A 22,815-nucleotide genomic window follows, 5' to 3' on the forward strand; every position below is an offset into this window, starting at 1 on the left:
AGGCAAGATGGATAATATTCTCTGCGTTTATGGCAGGTAAAGAAGTTCACTTTGTGAGTTATTATGGTCCGATAGAGGATGACATAAACCCAATGGAGTCCTTATATACTCATCTTTCTCCTCTTCAAGGGTATCTTGTAATTGGCGGAGACTTCAATGTTATACCAGATACTCAGTGGGACTCATCATGCAAGAACAAAGTACAAAATAAACCAAAATCTTCTAAATTTCTTGCTAAATTGATGCAAGAGCTATCTCTAGTAGACTTGTGGCGGGCTGATCACCTATATGCTAAAGAGTATACATGTTATTCTAAAAGGCATAATAGTGCATCCAGAATTTACTATACATTAGTGTCAAATATGTTACAGTGGCATCAAACAGGAATTTTTGCAAACTCTTTCTCAGATCACTCTGTTCCCTGGGTTGATCTTGATGATTTTAAGAACTTGGGTGATCAGTTTTCTCGTTCACAATGGCGTTTGGATAGATCTCTCTTGACAGATCCAGATTGGGTAGCCAGGCTTAAAGGGCTAGTAACTGACTTTCTGAGGGTAAATAACGGACCTGCCCAGAATTTTCATGTTTGGGGGGGCCACTAAAGCTTTCATACGTGGGGAGGCTATCTCTTTTAAAGCATATCTAGGTAAAATAGCTCGCGAAAAAAGCACTTTGCTTCAAAAGGAGTTAGAACAGGCCCTAAAAAGAAAGCAAACACAGCCTAGTCCAGAGACGGTACAATGGCTGGTAAGGGCCCAGGCTAACCTAAGAGATTTTTTTCTCTCAAAGGAAATTTTAAATAAACATACTAGTTATCAATGTCAATATGAAGAAAGTGAACATGCTGGCAGATTTCTTGCCTGGTCGATTAAAAAGCGTGCCAGCACTAGCTTAATAAAAACCATCTTCGATGAAGAACAGGGCAGAATGGTCACACACTCTAAAGAGGTTGAGAAAGTCTTTTTATCACATTATCGCAAGCTATACACCGAGACACTACAAGCAAACAACTTGCAAATTAAACAATATCTAGATACAGTAACTCTACCGAGACTCGACGCAGAGGTACAGAATTTATTAGTATCCCCTATTACTTCTCAAGAAGTTATCAAACTAATAAGAGAGGTCCCCAATGGTAAAACCCCAGGTGAAGATGGCCTTCCGGTAGAAATTTATAAAATCTTACAGGATCAAATAGTGGATATGCTATTAGATTTATTTAATACAATATTAGAAGGAGGGGAGGTCCCCCCCCCCCCCCGAGTTTTCAATAGCCATAGTGATCAGCTTTATAAAAAAAAAGATAAACCACCGGAATATCCGGGTTCCTATCGACCAATTAGCTTGCTAAATCAGGACAACAAACTTTTTACTAAAATATAGGCAGTTCGCGTGGCTCAGGTGGCATTGGTACTGGTACACGAGGATCAGTGTGGATTTCTGCCGGGCAGGTTTCTATCTACTAATACCAATTTTTTAGTACAGGCTATAGACCACCTATCACATAGTTCCCATCCGGCGGTAATTATGATGCTCAATGCCGAAAAGGCATTTGACTTAGTTTGATGGCAAGGGCTATTCTCGGTACTTGCAAAGTTTGGCTTTCCCAGGAAATTTGTTAAGATAATACAGACTCTCTGTACTGGCGATCAAGCCAAGATTTCAGTTAACGCCCAAATAGTAGGGTCGGTACAAATAACAAGAGGTACGCGACAGGGCTGCCTTCTTTCTCAAGTGTTATTTGCACTCTTTATCGAGCCTCTAGCTGCAGTGATTCGACAAGGCGAAACTACCCAACCCCCTCTGCCCTCCGCTCCCAAAGTAAAGCTATTTGCAGACGATGTGATTTTGTATCTTCGGGGGATCAACACACTATCGATAGAACTTTGGCAAAGATCAGGGCATTCTCAGAGTTAGGAAGGTAATAAATTAACCAGTCTAAATCTGAGGCTTTGCTGTATAAGGTGGAATCCTCGATCTTGCCTCAAGGTATTCGTGTTGCATCCCCATCAACCCATCCTAATAGATATCTGGGTATATACGTATCCCCGAGTTCGGCAGATTTGTTCCACTTGAATTACATGAATGTTTTTTAAAAAATACAAGGATTACTTCTCAAGTGGCAGGAGACTACCATGACCATTATTGGGAAGGCAGCATTGGTTAAAATGTCGATCCTTCCTTTACTGGTATTTGTTTTCGCAAGCGTGATTTTGTGAGTCCCAAAAAAGTTTTTTGATAAGCTAGACGTATTGATTAGACAATTCATTTGGAATCACAAGAAGCCTAGGCTCCAGTTGGCAAAGCTATCTTTGGCAGTGGAAGAAGGGGGATTACTCTCCCCAACATAAGGGTATATTACGAAGCAGCAGTGTTGGATTGGGGGTTAAGAGCAGCGCAAAAGCCAAAACAATATTTTTATTTTAATCAGATGCTGCTAGAAACAAACGTTCAACTTTCACGCTTTTTGAAATTCCCTCACTTACCAAAAAGGGTCAGATGTAAATTACCGGTTATGATTCAATTAACCATATTACAAATAAAGGACAAGTATCAAATTAATAAAGCACACTCGTTTGTACGAGTAAGGGATTTTTGGCTTTTAGGAGTGGAATTAACTCAAAGAAATATACAGCAATGGGAAGCACTGAGCCTTATGACTTTAGAGGATTTCTATCTGGCAGATCGGTTGAAAATATGGGCACAGTGTGTAAGGGGGGAAAGTGATATTCCAGTTAATTTAAAATGTTCATATTGTCAAATTATGCACTCCTTATATTCAGTGCGACGATCATCGAAGGGTGCTAATAAAGCCATAGCTCAAGCCTTTTATGAGAACCAATTAGGTATTGGTAAATGGTATAAACTACTTCAGGATGCAAAGTCAACCAAGGCAATTTCCCAGCTCTTGTTGCAAATAGCCAATATGACAGGATATAAAATAGAGATGCAGCATTGGAGAAAGCATAACGAAGTGTTGGATAAAATGCTTAGAGGGGCTAATTTCAAAAGGATTACTTTGTTCTCTAAGTGGTTTCTATATTATACCCCCGCTAAGATAAAAGAAATGTATCCAGAGACATCAGGTTTGTGTCCACGCTGTCAAAAATTTCAGGGGCACTGGATACATGTGTTTCTCTTGTGAATTTTTGGCTAAATATTGGGAGTCGATTTTTCAGAGGATAAGCTCCTGGATAGGCCATGAGATTGCCCCTACCCCATTACTGGCTCTCTGGGTCATTACGCAGGATACAGACTTGTCAATTTCATGCAGACAAACAATTATAGTGGGTACTCTAATAGCTTTATCACTTATTCTCTAGGCATGGAAATCAACAGTCCCCCCGACATACATACAATGGCAGGCGAAAATGGAGTCTACCAGGGTTAAAGAAAAACTGTACGCTCAGCGGGTAGGAAACATGAAAAGATATTAGGGGATATGGGCCAAAATGACCAACAATGCTGATGAATCAAGTTGAGAGTAGGGGAAATAAGTAAGAACAACTCACCAGAGAATCATTGAAAAAAAATAAAAAAGCCTCATATTAGAAATAAAGAGATAATACATAGCTTACCTGTACCACTCTTGAACCCCCAATGTCTTTCCAATACTGATATTATCTACACTCAAGCCTTTATGCTATTGCAGAGGACTGCTACTAATACTTGTAAATCTAGTTGGTAAAACACCAGCTATAGTGACTATCCACCTCAATGTTCGAATAGCATTTTCCTAACTATAATCAACAGTTATAACAAGACATCCGGGGATCAGACAGATACACATAACATTTGGTGGGTATAACTCTTTATTTCTAATATGAGGCATTTTATTTTTTCCAATGATTCTCTGGTGGGTTGCTTCTAATTATTTTAATATTTTTAAACATCTTTTTATTTTAACCTTTGCTCAGCATACAAGATTTGACACAAGCATTGACCAAGTAGAAAACATCACAGACGAGGTGTACAACAGCATCATAAGTCTAGACAGTATTGATTGACAATATAACCAGTGTAATCATGTGGTTACATTGCACCAAATCAGTATTCACTGCTCCTCCCTCAACCCCTGGAGCCCTCCCCCATATCCCAAGTTATCCCTCATTGTGTCTGTAGGTAGTCCACTGTGTCCATATTTTTTCGTACTTCTTCGGACATCCCCTGCTTTGATAGTTCACTTGCTGTGCCCGCTTGCACCAGTCCAGGTCATGTTCCTAATCTGATACACCCGGGGAGCCAGCTCACTCCCCACGCCCTTGCTATATTCTGTTTGGCAACCCCGGCTGCCACCTGCAACCAGATCTTCACATATTTGGGCCACACCTCCTCTCCTGTGATATGCAACACAAGCCACCTGGCCTCCAGCGGTATATGCAGACCCGTAACCCTATTCATGAGTTGTGCCACCTTCCCTCAATATCCCTGAATTACAGAGCATTCCCAGAGAATGTGGAAGAAGGATCCCACCTCGGTGCATCCCCGAGCACACAAATTGGATCCACAACGTACCAGTTTATAAAGCAGTGACCTGGAGTAATATGCTGTATGTTAAACCCCGAGTTGTAATAACCTGAAGCCGGCCCTTATTGCTACCTCTCCAGAGCCCTGGATCGCACCCTCCCAGTCATCGTCTTCGATTAACCTCAGGTCACCCTCCTAAGCCGTCCTCAATTACTGCATAGGGTCAGGGGAGTTTTTCATTAATTTCTTGTATGTCAGGGATATTGCCTTATCTGTCATGGGGTCTGACAATAGTCTGTCTTCCACTCGAGATGATTCTGTCAGCTGCTCCCCCTCTAGTATGTGTCTGCGTAACACATGTCCCAGTTTCAGGAATTTAAAGTGCTTGGACTTTCCCATTCCCTCCCTAGGTCCTCAAAAGGCAGAAGCAACGCTTCCTTCCAGACATTCCCCAGGTATTCTATACCAATCAGCCCCAATTTTCTAAAGCCCTGTAGTTTTCTGACCTCTTGAAGCAGTGTACTTTTCCACAGAGGGGTTCTGTTTACCCTCCCACCCCAAGAATCTATTAGCCTCCCTCCATGCCAACAACACTGATTGAGTATGTAGTAGCAGCTGATCCCCCGCCATCCACCATATAAGATCGACGGATAACCTCGGGCACCCATGGCCTCACTGTCCACTCAGAATGCCGGGTCATCTACCTCCGCAAACACCCAATCATTTATCGTGCACAATTGCACCACTCAGTAGTAAGTGCGTATATCTAGAGCTGCCAGTCCCCCTTCAAACACACCTCTTTAGAGCTTAATTAAGGAGATACCTTAAATACCTACATCCCATCGAAGACTCCCCAGCTCGCTATTGATTCTTTGGAGTACCGCATCTGTAAGGCATGTTCTGGAGGGTGTATAGCAGATGTGGGAGACCCATCATCTTGAAGAGCACGGCGCGTCTCATCAGGAACATCGGGAGCCCCCACCAGTGGGATACATCACTGCGGAGGCGCCCCAGCTGAGGAAGCACATTTCCTCCATGAATCTGTCCATATTACATGTTATATACATGCCTAAGTATCAGAACCGAGCCGCCACCACCGGGGCAGTACAATGTGGTGGCAGTATAGGTGTGTTCCCTGCGAGGGGAGAAATAAGGGACTTGTCCCAATTAAGTATCCAGAGTATCTTCCAAAAATCTAGAAGATGTGGACTAGTCTGTCCACTGTGGTACGAGGTTGTGTAGCATACAGCAAGATATCATCCGCATACAGAGAGATACGCTCTTCCCACCCTCCACCTCCTGCAATGCCCCGTAAAATAATGTCCTGGTGATCTAAGGGCTCCAGTACCATTGTGAAAATCATTGTAGACATCTGTCTCGTTCCCCTATGAAGAGCGATTGGGCGAGAGAGCGCCCTGTTCACCCTCACTTGCGCTAGAGGGGCCTGGTATGGAACTTAATCCATTCGCAAAACTTGGGCCACAGCCAAGCCTGGCAAGGGCAGCAAAGAGGTATGGCCATTCAATACTCTCAAAGGCCATCCGATTGTCTAGGGAGAGCACAACTGCATCTTTGTGACTGGGAGACCCCGTCATATGCATGACCCAGTACAGATATCTCAGATTGAGTTGGGTACCACTGTTGGGCATAACCCCTGATTGATCTGGGTGGGTCTAACCTTAGGGGTAGCTTCTAGTCCGTGCTTGGGCCCAAAAGCGCCACTTCCACTGAGGACTGATTAGATATGCCCTGCTCAAGGTGTGTAGCTCCGTTGTATTGTCCCGCCTGGGAATGCAATGTGAAGACATGATCTATTCATGAAAAACTGTTGTGTACTGTTGAGAAATATGTGAATTGGTTCCCTCTCGGGTTATGTTCCCTCCACAGATCCACTGGCCCCACTGCATCAACAAATATCTTGAGGGAACTAACATTTATCCCCCCCCCCCCATGGCTCCAGTTAATCTGTCTCTCCCTGGGTTCATATTATCATTCATATCTCCTCCCAGTATCAGGGTACCTTTAGGCAGTTCAGGCAATCTTTCCCCAAGCACCTGGTAGGTTTTTTTTATGGAGCCACGGCAACACATATACTGAGCATATGTTGAGTGTTTGACCCTCCCAGGTACCTGTCTGTGCTACGAATCTGCTGAGCAGATCCACCTGTGTATTACTAGGTGTATAAGGCACAGACGATTTGACCATTATTCCTGTACCCCTGGAGTAGGATGTATAGCCCGCGTTTGCTAAAAGGGAATATCCCATCCGATCCAATGCCGTATGTCTGTTTCCTTTCAAGTGGGTTTGATGTAATATGACAAAATCTAGTGAATGCCTTCTGATTGTATACAGTGCATTTGATTTTATTATCAAGGCCATTGACATTCCAAGTCATGACCTTCACCTCCAGTTTATTTCAGCGCTCCATGGTATGTCAGGTAGTGCTGTAGTCTGGCCCCTCCACCCCCATGTAGCCGTGACCTGTCGACCCCACTCCCACCTATTCGTAGTAGCTCCCCTACACTGGGGATGTAATTTTGCTGAGCAAGAACACAGTAAGCTCTTGAAACATCACAACGTATCACAAAATAAAATTCCCCCATAAACGCCCCCCCCACTCTGCTACCCTGCATAGTAGGCTTAGATTCGCCCACCCCACAAACTTGCAGAGCACCTGTCGCCCCAGTATTAACATAACTAGCTAAGGAATGGCTGGCTTCCCCAAGCAGAATTCGAGTGCAATATATTTTGTACAAAACTTCCTTTGCCAATACTTCTTACCATAAATCTGTCACGCATAACACCTATTCGAGCACCCACTTTTTGCTGTGCGTTTCTGCCCCCAGTGGCCACCAATCATACCATTTTGCTTGCCCATTGGAAGTTGGAAACCGATGATGACAGGGCTCTAATAGAGTAATGTGTGGTCTCCCTAAACCTCTAAGCCCACCTCCACCTCACCCATCAGACCGACAATGGGCCCTTTCTGGTACATGCACCATTGGCAAGAGTCAGCTGTCTGTTACTTCATGGTCTGTTGCATAAGTCACAGGTTGCCCAGCTGTAGCGCTTTCTTGCTGATCCCCAGCTATGGAGGTCCGTTTTACAGCTGCGCACCAGCCCTCAGCCCAATCCCAGGCCTCCACTGGTGTGGTAAAGAACCAGGATTTGCCCTCCGCCAGTAGTCGTTAGTGGGCCCGGAATCATGTACTTAATTTCCCTGGACCGTAGCATCTTCTTGACCTCATTAAAACTTTGTTGCTGGTGCTGGACCTGTAACGTAAAAACCAGAAAGAACCTTATTGTGGCGTTTTCATAAGTTATCACGCTGTGCATGCAGGGAGCTTGGAGGATGGCATCCCGATGCCTGTGATAGTGACTAAACACCCTCGCTATAATGGTCCTCGGTGGGGCCCCCGTCTGGGCGGTTGTTTCTGTGCCCTATGTACCCGTTCTGTGGAGAAGAATTTGGAGAGGTGCAGGGGACGAAGAGTATTGACAATCAAGTCTTCATGGAAGAGGTCAACGCTGGGCCCCTCCTCGCCCTCAGGGATCCCTACCACCCTGATATTGTTTCCCTTTGCCCTGCCTTCTTGATCTTCCAGCCTGGCCGCCATCAGCACTTGCTGTTTTGGCAGATATTGAACCTGGTCCTACAGTTTTTAGGACAATTGTAGCAGGTTAATGTGCGACTCCGCAGATGTAACCTTTTCTGACATCTTGTGGAAATCAGCTCGCAGAAGGTTGACATCCATGGTGATGGCATCCAGTTTGGGCACAAATGAGTTCTTGAGATCTCGGATCACTGACGTTATGGCGCCAAACGAGGGCTCTGCTGCCTCTGGCATCTCCTTCCCGCCCCCATCATTCACAACAGTTGGCTTGGTTACAGCATGTTTGTCCATCTTGTTGAACTGTGTTTGAGTGTGTCCTTTGGGTTCCGCCATTCTCCTCGGGCACCGCCACCCAGCTGGAGTGGGATAAGGGGGACCAGTCTCCCCATAGGTCACCCCCCCAAATGTCAATTGGTATATGGCCAGGTAATGCACTGTCACCCGAGCGTGTTCTGTGAGAATGAGGGGATTATTTTGACTTTGGTTCTGCGCTGCTTTGTATCCCCCCCTCACCTCTCAGCCACCGTCCAGGGCTGTTCCAACTAATCCGTGCAGGGTGGGGATCAGTCACCACTTTTTGCTCCACCGGCTCTGCCCTGGGCCAAACGGGGTGTCCAAGCCTGCTGTCTGCACTGGGGCACGTCCTCTCAGTTTTCAGCCCTGGCTATGGGGGGACATTGGGGAGCGGAGTTGGGCGACAGGTTCACTGTATACCCAGATGTGACCCACAAATCTGCCGGGAGCAGCCCCAGCATCCACCAGCCATTGATATAAATGTAGTCTGATTTATTTATGGATGGTGAGGTGCTCCTTTAGATTGTGGCCATCTTGACTGCTGCCAAGCCACTCCCCCTTATTTATTTTAATATTGGGGGCAATGAATTGTGTCCTGATCAAGACAATGATATGTTATATAAAAATAGGCAAATTGGAGGAAGCAAAGTGATTTTTGCTTACTTTCCGGCTTTTTGTATTTGTATAATCTAGTTAGGATTTTGGAAATATCCAACTTCAAATTTTGGTGGCTTTACAGGTGCACAAATGCACAGGAAATAATGCAACTAAATGTGAGCGTTTAAGTTCAGTGATAAAGTCATGGAATTCTTTAGTCACTTGGAATGAGAGGCCATGAGACACGACACTCGGGTAAGAATGTGATTATATAGCAGTGACTTTCATAATAATTGGACTGTGTACATTAGGAGATTTTATGCTGGTTTATCACACAGTAGTGTAAGACATTTTTGTTTTGTAATGGGTCATGTTTTAGTGTGTTGTTATTGTGTTACTTCATAAACCGTATGTAAATCTATGGATTTATACACAAGATTTCAGAAATATAGTTGTTTTGGATTTGTTACATGCAATTTTAAAGCTATATATTTGGGTAAAATGAATCACTGCCCATCTGTGCTTGTCGTTATTTTAACAGTTTTGCAATATTTAAACCATGTTAAAAGGCTTGTGTGGTAGTCAGATGTCAATAATTATTGGGGATGATATTGACTTGGGTATATTTAGAAATAATACATGTGGTGTTTGGGTTCTTGTAGGTTCAAGGCATAATTGAAAACTATGACTTAGGGCCTGATTACGATGTTGGCAGATGGGATACTCCGTCACAAACCTGACTGATATCCCGTCCGTCCGCCAGGATATAATGGAACTTCTAATACTGCGGACGGTATATCCATCATGTTAGTGACGGAGTATCCCTTCCGCCAAGATTGTAATCAGGCCGTAAGTTTGAAGGACCATAATAAAATGTTAAAAAAAATAATAATAAAAAAAATACACAAATAAATTAGCTTTCACATTCATCAGCACCTGAAAGTCTAAATTTCTATCTATCCATTCATACTTGCGCTTATGGAAAGCTATACAATACAATTTTATATGTCCTTATTTTTTTCCCTATGCATGTACACTCTTTCTATGTAGTTATTTATGTATATATTTATTGCTTTACTCCTACTGTAGAAAGAAAGAAAAGAAGCCTTAAGCTCCCACAGTTACACTACTCTCTTATCTCATCCTATACCTCTTTCAATATATCCTCTGCCTCACGTCTCTGTCTCATCCCAAACCTTATTCCACTACTGTGATCTCCTTAAAACTCTTTGTTGACTCTTCCCTCCTTGATTCACCCCAAAGCCCATTCTACTGTTGTGATCTCCTATATAATCCTTTCTTGACTCTCCCTCCTCCGTCCCTCCTTGACTCCCCACAATCCTCATTTTTCTACAATGATCTACCCTCCTGTATCTCTCCTTTGACTCACACCAAAACTATTTTACTACTGTGATCTCCTTAATAGCCCTTTCTAGACTGTTACCTCCTCGAACCCTCCTTTGACTCATCATAAACCTCATATAACTCATTTGATCTCCAAAAAACACTATCTAGGCTATTTCCTCCTCTCTCCCTCCTTTACATTGTGTAATCAAACTAACAAACTTACATGTCCACTGCTCAAATTAACAATTTATACTTCCCTATACTAATCCACCTCTAAACTTTTGGGTTCCAGAATATCGTGCTGCTTGCTGAAAGCACTTCAGTGCCTCATCAGGGGTAGTAAGCGCTATATAAATACAATTACAATAATATGACACAGAGACAGTATAATTTAATAGAATTAGCAGGTATTTTGCGTTGGAAGGTAAGAAATGCTAGAACAAGGTTGTTGTAGGTAAATCTGATCACTCTCTTTAGATCATTCCTGTATGGAATTATATGAAATTCATCAAGGATAAGCAACATAATACATGTTTTCACCATCTGATTATGAGACCTGCTTGGAAGCCTATTAATTTGATTAATTATTTATTTTTCTCTTCTCCTTCATATGAGGTAAGAGAGCATATAATAAAGGTTGATGGTCTGCTATGTATTAGTCCTCCTGCTGACACAGCAATATTTTAATACATAGCCGCCATGACTAAGAGGAATTCAAAAATAATTTTAAAAGAATTCGAAGCCTGTTGGGAACCATGCATTATGTAGAATGTGAGTATGAATGGCAATTGATGCTGAATATATTTTGAAAATCCTATTGCAATAAATAAAGAATACGTTTTTTGAGGATTAGCATTCTCTTTTTTAATCTCAAGTATTCTATATTTTTTCTTTTCAGGTTCTAAAAATTCTAAATATGGAATCAATGTGTTTAGCTATACAATTATAATTTTGGTTGTTATGTGGTATTTTTTATAAGAACTGGAATGTTTAATATATTAAATGATATTTATTGTGTTATATATGCCTATTTTTCACAGCCTGAAGAAGTGCGTGGTGAGGCGTGAAGCACTTGTTGGCTGTGTCTGTATCTAAGAATCAAGATATTCATGGGATTGTACTTTGCTTTGTGTGAGACTAAAAAAGTTGTAAAGCACTTCTGGGTGTGAAATGGACTTACTGGACAAGTAAAATGGTGTATTTTGAAGGGAGATTTTATGACAAAATTGTTTTCAATGATAGAAAATGTGAAATACTGAAGATGTATGTATTAATTAATATGCAGTACGTACGCAACGGCTCCCCATTGACTTGTATATCTGTTTTCATGTAACTCATTTGACAAGTTGGTTACAGCTATGATGGTTAGTAGGTTAGCTCAGGGCTTTATACATCGCCCTGTCATACTGTATATGGTGGGAGGGTCTACCACATGGTTTCTTTGGCAACCACTCTCATGACTTAAAGCTGAGCAGCATGGTCTTCTGCTTCTTGTGTCTAAAACAGAGTGCTTAACACCTCCAAACCAACTGAATGATGAACTATCTATGATCTTCTTACTAGCAAAAGTGCTTCTGCATGCCTTTGACACAGCTGCTAAAGGATACCCCTATGGGAGCACCACCTGAACGAAATAGTGAGGATGATGTGTCACACATACAACACATTCTTTCCTGATCAAATGGAGGGTGTAAAAAATTGATACATTTGTTATGCTAAAATGTAAATAGCTAATTCATCAGATGACTCACATTAGCATAGGCATGGTAGTACGTACTGTTGCCATGACCATTGTATAATGAATGCCATTTCAAGGAATGTGTCTTTATGGGTGAAAGGAGGAGCTTTAGTGGTTTAACAATTTCTTTAGTAGGATCATCCTTATTATTTATTTTTACTACATGAGATCTTATGGTGTTCATTTCTGCAAGCCCCACATAAACCATATTGACTATTGTGTAATGGCATAAGGAACTATTGATGAACTTTTATTTTCTGTTTAATTCTAATTTTAGGTCCTCTTATTGCTGCCTCTGTCTTTTCGTTGAGCACAAAAGAGAAGGATGATGTGTGTCCTATGGACTATAGGAGTCCAGAGAGAAGGCACAACAATGACCATTCCCCAAGTGAGTAAATAGAACAGATGTGTTTGTAAGAGATGATTGTATGGATTCTCCACCTCCTTGTCACAATTAGGACACACTCAGTTATAGAGCCTTAGTTGAGCACAACCATACAACAAACGTCCACCCTAAACATTCAAAAGTGTAATATTAAAGGTGTTTTGATTATTGTATTCACCCAAACTTTCAGTTTAACCCAGTTTACCAAGTTAATCAGAAATCTCTGATGGTAGAATGGAAATGTTAACAAGCTGGATGATTATTTCATTATTATTACTGTTGTTGATTGCATAAATAGATGTTTGGTGTCTGATATAACAATATATTCCTTTCCCTTCTTCATTTGATGTATGAAGCAGGGAGTAGTATTATGACAGTTTCCCTAGATTTTTAGGGCGTAGCCTGCGATAACGTGTGCTAGCGCATGCTTCTCACTTGCTAGACACTGTTGTTTACAAAAAGGGCTTTGAGCCCGCCCTTTGCTTACCATTTGTTGGCTTGCGTGACATTCTTCTATACTGCCTCATAATTGGTCGCTGCAGGCCAAGCATCATTTTGTTCCTTTCTGTGGAGTCTGCCCCACTCCAATCTATCCCAGTCCAGTCCGTCCCACCTCACACCAACCCACCGAATCTAATCACCCCACACCAATCCACCCCAAGCCAAACCATCCCACTCCAATTCAACCCACTCCAATTCAACCCACTCCAATCCACCCCAATCCAATTCATCCCACTCCAGTCCAATCCACTTCAATCCACCCCACACCAATCCACTCCAATCTGCCCTACGTCAATCCAGTCACCCCAATCCAACCCACCTCACTTCACACCAATCCACCCAATCTAATCCACCCATTCCAATCCACCCCACTCCAATCCAGTCCAACCACTCTCATCCAAATCATCATACTCCATTCCAATCCAACGCGTGCAATCCAATCCACCCACACAATCCAATCCATCCTACCCCAATGCACCCAACTCCAGTCCACTCCACACCACTCGAGTCCAATCCGCCATACCATTATCCACCCAACTCCAATCCAATCCACCCCACTCCTGTGCATCTCACTCCAGCCCACACCATTTCAATCCAACCCACCCCATTTCACCAACCCACCTCACTTTCAATCCAGTCCAATCCACCTCACTCCATTTCAGTCTAATCCACACCACCCAAATTCAGTCCACCAAGGCAATCCATCCTGTCTCTTCCAATCCAGTCAACCCCACTCCAATCCAGTCCACCCCACTTCAATATACCCCACACCAATCCAGTCCACTCCAATCCAAACCACCACAGTCTAATTTACCCCACCCCATTCCGATCCATTCACCCCACTTTAGTCCACCCACTCCATTCCATAGTAATCCATTCCACACTAATGCAGTCCACCCACCTCAATCCATCCAACTCCAATTCATACCACCTCACTCCAATCCATTCTAGTCCACCCCACTCCAATCCAGCTCATTCCAGTCCAGCCCACCCCTCTCCAATCCACTCACCTCAGTCCACCCCAACCCAATCCACCCCACTCCAGTCCACCTAGTCTACCTCAGCCCAATCCACCCCATTCCAATTTGCCCCACTCCAGTCCACCCCACTCCAGTCCAATCCATCCTAGCCCCCAATCCATTGCAATAAAACCCACTCCAATCCAGTCCACCCCTCTTCAAAATAATCCACCCCACCCCACTCCACTCAACCACAATCCACCACACTCCACTTTACGGCACACTCTGAAACTGGACCACCAAACTTTACTCCCCTCTATGATACTCTACTCCTCCTACTACACTCAATGGCACTCTAATCCAATATCTTCACTCTATGACAGTGTACTCCACTCTACAACGTCCGCTCCACCTAATTCACTCTATGACAATCTAGTCCCCCTACTCTACTCTGACACTGTACTCCACTCTGCTACGCTCCACACCACTAACTCTAAGCCATTCTTAACAGCAACCACATTGGTGTACAACATGGCTAAAACACATTGTCAAAGCCAATAGCGCTTGCATAGACGAGACCTGTTGGGTTTCCCAGTGCTTGTTTCCCATGTACCGAACAGAAAATCATCCAGGTATTCCCACAAACTATCAGTCCTTTCAAAATACTAATGCATAGTTATCGCAGTACTTTTCAGTCTTTTATTACGGCGAACTGCTTTTCACACTTTAGAAAACATTAAGGGCCTGATTTAGGGTTTGGCGGAGGGGATTACTCTGTCACAAACGTGACAGATATCCCATCCGCCGTATTACAATTCCATTATAGCCTATGGAAATCTTAGTACTGCAGACAGGATATCCATGATGTTTGTGACGGAGTATACCTGTCCTCCAAACTCTAAATGAGGCCTTAAGTCTTGCTGGTGAGTCTCTGTGTTGTGGGTGCTATCATCTAGACCACTCTTTCTCTAGAAAAAGAACCTCTCATACCTAATGCCAAATAACTCTGTTTCATGCTATTACCATAAGTCATATGATTTTCTACATTAGTATCATCTGTCTTATCTGTAATTCTTTGAGCAAAACTGTGTATTCTTGGACATTCGGACAACATACTAGGTAGAGAACAGTCCAAGAGTTACATTGCTAACACAGTTGAATACGACCAGGAATTGAACCAAAGGTACTAATAATATTGGAAGATGTTCCACAAATATGGAACCATTAATAGGACACATCAACAAACCCCTGACACCAAAACCCTAAATACCTAGCGTTGGGACCGAAATGTTCACCGCATGGTAATGGATGTTTACCCAGTTCTTAGTTCCCAACTGTACTGTCCGGATCCCTTATGCTGATTTTTGTTGTCATAGGTAAACACAGATCCTGTGTGTGCACCGTGACAGAGACATGTCTCATGGATTGCAGTCTTATTGGAACCGGAAGGGCGTTCAAAGCGCTACCCTCATAGTGGTGGAATGTTACTGCCTTCACCAGGAGTTAAGCAGCACAAATGCGGTGGTGGCAGAATACAGTGTAGTGATTAGTAGTAGGGAACAGGACCTTTTTTTTTTTACCATATTTCACTTGAGTGAGGCCTACAGGCTCATTCCCCTTCTTAAAAGTTCTGCAGGTTTGTGCTTAACCCACCTGTGGAGTACATTAGTTAAATAGGAAGTGCCGTGCAGTGCAGAAGTGGTGTCTGCACTAGTTGTATTGTCGAAGTAAGCCTCAGCAAGGCCTACTAGGGCAAGGGGTTCGCTCTTCTCTGCACAAAGCCCTCAGACCATATAGGAAGAAGTTGGCACAGAAACTGAAATAAAAGACAAAGTTTATTAAACCTCATGATGTGGTACCACAGTTCATACAGCACCCTTCGGTAATGTTTGAAGTAGCACACTGAACTAAGAGAGCATGGTCCTTTTATACCCACGCAGGGTCTAAAAGAAGGTGGTACAATTATAGAAGCAAGACTTATATACATATAAGGTCATATGGAAATGCACAGTCGACAGGTAGGAGGGGCTAACAGTTTTCAAGGACTAGTAGACATATTACTGTCGGTTACTAATTACTAGCAGCTGCAGACCTTACTGGGCATGTGCAAAGTGGGAGATGATAAATATAACTTGTCACTAGAAAGATTTTCAAGAGTAGTTAACAGGAAGGTAGGACAGAGCACATGGCGAGCACATGGCAGCATGTGGCAGAGATAATGGCTGCCATGAATACAAAATGGATTCTGCAAAATGTTCACAATAGTTGCTAAATACAAGATGTCTTCTGCTAATGCTTAATCTAATCGCTACTAAATTACAACAGACGACCCTTTCAGCATTAGCTGAAGACATTCGTCTTTCTGGGATAATCTAAATATTCATCTTGTATATTTATGCTCATCATTTCAGCTATTTCCTTATCTAACATGCGTTGTGCTTTCATTTCTGTAATATTTCTTTTGGTAGGCATACAAGCAGTAATACACATGGAGCAGAACATTGGACCACATTGAATACAGATACAGCATGTGAAAAATATTGCAATCATTATACACAAGATAGTCGGTAGTTTCCAGCCCCAAGCGGAAACAAGAGCCCAAAACGATCCAGAAAAAGTCCAAGTACCAGCCTGTGTGAATTTCTGAAGCAATTTTATGCAATTTAGATATTGTGTCATATACTTAAGGTGAGTGATCTGGAATGAAAACGCAGCAACTACTACCGATGATGCAACATGCACCACCTCGATCAGCTAATATCACATCTAGTACCATACGATTTTGGAGCGCTACAATCCTCGCAATTTGGAGCTCCTCTGTAATATTCCCAAGTGCCAGAGCTGCCTGATTGGTAACATCTTCCACAACCCTAGTCAATCGTCTCACTTTCCTACTGTTTAACGCAGCACCCACAAAGGAGAACAACCCTAAATTAAAATCAACTTATTGTTGCAGGCTAGTGTCCGTTTGGTCTACCTCATTTGTACTTATTGTCCTTTTATATCTATTTTTAATGATGTCTTTGAACAGTTTAAAATCTCAGTGATATGATGCAGGTGCCAAAAACACAGGGGGTAATAGAAAAGATACATAACACACACCTGACCACCCAACAGGTAGTTGGTAATATCCATAGTTACCACAAACAAAATATGTATTATGTGAAGCTGTAAAACTACTATTATTTACACCCTCAATAGTTAAAATCAAGGTATAATCGCTTGTCCCCCACTGGAATTCACCCAATGCTACGTATACATAAATCTGCTTTAGTTTTTGTAAAAGAAATCACAAATTGTTCTTTCTTGTCAGAGTCTCTTATATTTGTGAAGACATATGGTATTGAAACATCGTCCGGTTGATACTCTTCCCATTCCTATTTTGTTCCTTTGGCTTGGGGATACCCATCTTTGTCTTGGTAGCATACTTTATTAAGACGAAAAAGAAGTCCGCCCTCTGTACGTTTTCCAGATGCAAACAAAAGCGTGTACCAAGCTAGACAAGAACCATTGTGTGAAAAAGGAAGAGGAATGAAAGGTGTTCCTCCTTTCTTTTGATGCGCAGGTATCATTCCACATACCCAACAGTTAGTAGTATTTCTAGCCTTATGAGTATGATGCAACATCTGAATGAAAGTATTATTGAAGTACGATTGACAGTGCTTCTGCTCCTGATAGGGAAGTGTAAAGTAATAGAGATCCTCTGGTACTGGAGTAGTGGCAACAAAAAACTCACAAGCAGAAGCCATCTTTTCAACAAACCAGGTGATTATTGCTATTACCACCAAAACAACAACAAACCCCATAGTACTAATGATCACTTTGTTATTCATTTTAGCAACAGTGATAATCGACCCTTCCAGAAATTCATTCAAAACAATCGTTGGAGCTCTTATCCCTGGGCAGCCACTGATTTCTTCACCACGGGCCAAGATGGGCGTCACTACTCTAATGCATGGCTGATCCCCCCCGCCCACCCCCCCCTCCTTGCCACATTGGTTCTCCGTTTCACTAACCCAGGGCAGTAGCTCAACCTGTTTTTTTCAGCACTACAGATTCTTTCCTCTGTCTCAAATTATATTGTGACACTCCAGATATCGTATGGTCCGGGAAGAACTCTGCAGATTCGTCAGGTGATATAGCACGGCCTTTCTCCGTAGTCCAGCTCTCTCGATGATCGGTCAGCACAGCAGGTTTCACCAAGGTAGGTAACACTCTCTTGCAGTGAGTACTATGGACCCAATTCTTCCGGTTCGTCACTCGAACTGCTGTCCTTGTCGCAAGGAGCACCTGCTCTGGGCCTCGCCATCTTGGTTCCAAGCTGCTTGATCTTTCAAAGGACTTAATCATCACCTGGTCACCAGGTCGGAGTTCATGGCCTTCACCTGTAGATCTGTCAGGAAGTGCTTCTCGAACCTGTTGATGAATAGAAACCAAATTGTCGGTTAACCATGCCAAATAATCATTCATCAGGACACAAGGTACATCATATACAGAATTTGGCTTAGGAACTCCCCAAATGTTCATTGGCCTTACAAATACTATTTCATAGGGGGTAAGGCCTGTTCGAGAGTGTGGCACTGACCTAATAGACAATAATGCCAACGTAATGCATCCGGCCAAGTTAAAGATGTGGAAGCCTGTATCTTCGCTAACTTTGACTTCAAAGTAACATTATACCTTTCCACCAACCCTGCTGATTGTGGGTGGAAAACCGCATGGAACTTCTGTTTGATCCCTAATCCTTTCAGGACATACTTAATAACTTCCCCAACAAAATGAGGTCCGTTATCATTCCATAAAATTCTGCAAACACCAAACCTAGGGAAAAATAATTTCAAAAGCACCTTTGCTGTGGTAATGGCAGTATTATCCTTTGTGGGGTACGCCTCTATCCATTTACTAAAAGCACATACCACCACCAAGACATACTTTAAATTGTTACAGCGTTCAAGCTGAATATAATCCATTTGTAGAACTTTGAAAGGTGCAGTTGGTGTAGCAAACCCTCCCGCAGGAGTTTGTGTCCCTTTTCCAGGATTGTATTATAAACAGATCAAACAAGACTGTACTACTCTCTTAGCTGTACTGGAAATTTCTGGATGCTCCCAAACTTGCGTAAGCAACTTCGTTATTGTTGAAGCTCCAACATGTGCCAGCCCAGGTGCCATCTGAACCATAGGTTGTACAAAAGCTATAGGCAATTTCCATTTATCCATATGCTTATTCCGCCAACAGCCCTCATCATCCAAATCTCCTTCTTAAGACCATTGCTCACGTTCTTTCACATAGGAAGCAGATTTCTGTTTATCTAATACGTCTTGTCTAGCATTATGCCAACGTTCAGCTTGTGACTTCACTACATACATAGAAGTAGTACTTCGCTGCATCGCAGTCTCACGTGCTACGCGGTCTGCAAGGGCATTACCTTGCCCTATCTTATCGGTCACTCTCTTGTGTGCACTACATTTCACAATAGCTATTTTCTTTGGATATGTCAATGCAGTCAAGAGGTTATGCACTAACTCTCCGTGCATTATCTGCATCCCGTGGGATATGAGAAAGCCTCTCACCTTCCAAAGCAAACCAAAATCATGAGCCACTCCAAAAGCATAGCGGCTGTCTGTATAAATATTCACACATAAGTCAGTACTAAGCTCAGATGCTCGTGTCAAAGCTATTAGTTCAGCTGCTTGAGCTGACTTCTGTGGTATACGAGCTGTCTCCACTACCGTGTGTATTGTGGTGATTGCATATGCAGCTGAGGTCGTACCGTCTGGCAACTTCAAACAAGACCCATCAACCCACAATTCCCCGTCTACATCTGGAAGGGGCGTATCTTGCAAATCAATACGACCCTTTGTCTGTTCTTCGGTAATGAATATACAATCATGTGTTCTCCAGTATTGGATCTTTCATAGATTCACATACTTGAATCATCCCCGTCGTCGAGGTGGGAACCTCACGGTAACCTGAAATACACATAGCAGTACACTCTACACACTAGGCCCCAAGGGCTTCCTTAGGTTCTTTTATAGTCTATCCATGTTGTTTTGTAAAAAAGACCCAAAGTTGAACCTCAGCCAATCAGGCATCAACAGCCTCTAGAATACTCCCAACAGAGGCTCTTTCCCTCAGATTTTCTAGTACAAGTGTGAAGAAAAGAGTTTACCTATAAGGGGAGCCTCTGCGGGGAGGAGGGTGGGTCACATGTGAATCTATGAAAGATACCAATACTGGAGAACCACAGTTACAGGTAAGTAACTAATTTTCTTCTCCAGTATTGGATCTTTCATAGATTCACATGCTTGAATTAGAGTAGGGAGCAGTAATATTGATTAAGTAGACATATAGCCGTATTTATACCATCTGAACCAACATTAGACTATCAATAGAAATGAGAGCAACAGTAGTTCTAGTTAGTGCTCAATGGAACGTAATCTTGTTACTCTGTAAGTAACCCTCAGTCATTATAAGCACAGATCACTGCTTTATAACAAACATATGGCATGCTATGATAATGAGGCTCTAGTGTAAACATAAGAATTGGAACAGATTAATCTTGATTAAAATAAGAAAACCGTTGTTCAACTTACCCTGGTAGTGGAGGTGGGATGATCCAAGAGGCTCACCTTAGCGAAACAAGTGCCTCAAGACTGCTTGGCCCACTGCTGTGTCCATGGTATTCGCTTCCTCAAGACAGTAGTGTCTCGTGAACGTATGCTGGCTGGACCATGTGGCTGCTCTTCAGATTTGCCGTAGGGGTACTCCAGCGAAGAGGGCAGCCGATGCGGCTACCGCCCTTGTCGTGTGGGCTCTTACCTTGCTGTGGAGAGGCTTACCAGCCTGGGTATGACAGAACTGTATGGCCAGGCCAATCCACCTAGCTATAGTCTGTTTGGATACTGCAAATCCCTTCCTTGCGTTTCCAAAGGCTATGAACAACTGGTCTGACTTGCGTATACTCTGAGGGGGCCTGTACTTGTGTTTTAATTTTTCAACCTTTGAACTGCTTAGGTCTGTGGCCCTTATCTCTGTCCTATGGGGCTTATCATTAGTTGGTAGCGTTAACCTGTTCCAATATGGCCGCCACTATTCCTTTACACATTGTATGTAGAGTCCTTTCTCTGTTTCGCTGCCCGCGAGGCAGAGAAGGGACGCGCAGCTATGTAAACCGCGTTGTTGCCCGACGGCGCCACAGCGATTTACCGCGGGACGCGCCGGTGATTCAACTGCAGATTTTCTTTCTTCTTAATATTTTTCAAGGTAAAAATAACTCACGTTACTTGCATTCTGAGATTATCTCTTTACAGGGAAGCTGGGTCTCAGCCACCGAGCTACCTCGTTAGAAACGCTCGTTAGACAAGGAGCTCCACTTAACGATCTATAGGTTGACTGGAGTTCGTTACGAGCCTGTCGCCTATATATTTTTTCTTGTTACACCATGATATTCTCTCTTCTTTCCTGTTGCATATATATAATCCAATACTGTTGGTTTACTGTTTAGTGTTATGGTGAAAAGTGGCAAACTTGATTTCATAAATATTTGGGGGCTTTTATTTGTGTTATTTGGTATACACTGTCTTTATTCGGATGTTTTCATAATATATTGTACATAATCTTATGTTTAGATTTCTACCTACAATTGAGACAATTTATGTCAGAAGTTTTTGCATAATGTTCTGAATTGGGTATGTTATCCACTCTTCAAATTCCTTCTCTTACTAACATCTATCATAGGACGTTTCTGGTAATTTTCCCTTATATGTACTTCTTCTCAACATATACTAACAGCATGCGAGTGCCAGCATGTATTTTCTTGGTCTTACTTCTTGCCTTACCTATCATTTAGAAAGCACAAGTAACATCTTTTCGTTTTTCCACAAACTAATAAGTAGTAGAATATAAGCTCTTAATCTCATTACTTTAGCTTTTGGATCACTTTTGGGAATATGGTATGGGTTTCTCTTAATATCCACTGGTTTCACCCAGAGGGAGCATAAAATGCATCGCACAATTTGCACCGGAAGCATGCTATCACACCTGACAGCATTTGCTTGACTTGTGACTTATACTGTCTATATATATTTTCTACAGCCTTGAGAAAGCCCCCGCTTACTCGCCAAAGGGGGGAAACACGTGTTGGCTGTTACTCCATCGTATACTTCTACCTGATCTCTTTCCAACCTTGGGATTATTTGATTGGACTTTAATGTTGCTGATCAATGGAACTATACTCTAATTTCAAGATCGTCTCTATTTAATTGGACTTAAAACCCTTGGAACTGATTTTCTTTTCTATAACGAAATAAATCAACTTTTGAAGCATTGTGCCTATTATATGAAAAAGATTTCTGATGTGGGAATTCACCTCTTCATTAATCTAGGACAGTAATTATTGGGAGGCTTAGGGTCCAGGCCCCCCGGTTTGGATTTCCCATATCTCTCTTAAAAAATTAAATATTTAAAAAATTAAAAAATCAGGCATTCCAAGGAAGTCGACAGGCTGGACTCTTCTTCACCTCTCTGGGCCATCTTGGTGCTATTAATAGGAGGCGACAACCCTCTGCCTTCATCTTGCCGATGACTCTCATTATGAGTGGGATCGGAGGAAAAGCGTAGGCGTAAATGCTGGACCATCTCATCGAAAACGCATTCCCCCACGATCCTCTTTGGGGAAGCCAGCTTGTGTAGTAGGGGCATTTTCTGTTCTCGAATGTGGCAAACAGATCGATGTTTGGTTTGCCCCATAACTGGAATAGCTGATCCAGAATCTCCTGATCCAGTTCCCACTCGTGGTAGGGGATTATTGTCCTGCTCAGGGTGTCCACCAGTACATTGTTGTGTCCTGGGACATGCTCTGCTTTCAGAGAAATGTTGTGCTTTATGGCCCATTTCCATATGTTTTGAGCC

At 42.7% G+C, this 22,815-nt stretch overlaps 1 protein-coding gene across 1 annotated transcript in view; it reads left to right on the plus strand.

Moving 5' to 3' along the window:
- Nucleotides 1-22,815, plus strand: part of LOC138299089 (zinc finger protein 282-like) — a 239,464-nt gene that overhangs the window by 104,750 nt on the left and 111,899 nt on the right. The window contains exon 4 of the mRNA XM_069237085.1: nt 12,335-12,445. Within this exon, the coding sequence (XP_069093186.1) occupies nt 12,335-12,445 (111 nt within the window). The remainder of the gene's footprint in view (nt 1-12,334; nt 12,446-22,815) is intronic.

Source organism: Pleurodeles waltl, chromosome 1_2 (genome assembly GCF_031143425.1).
Source record: "Pleurodeles waltl isolate 20211129_DDA chromosome 1_2, aPleWal1.hap1.20221129, whole genome shotgun sequence".
In the NCBI taxonomy this organism is placed as follows: Eukaryota; Metazoa; Chordata; class Amphibia; order Caudata; family Salamandridae; genus Pleurodeles; species Pleurodeles waltl.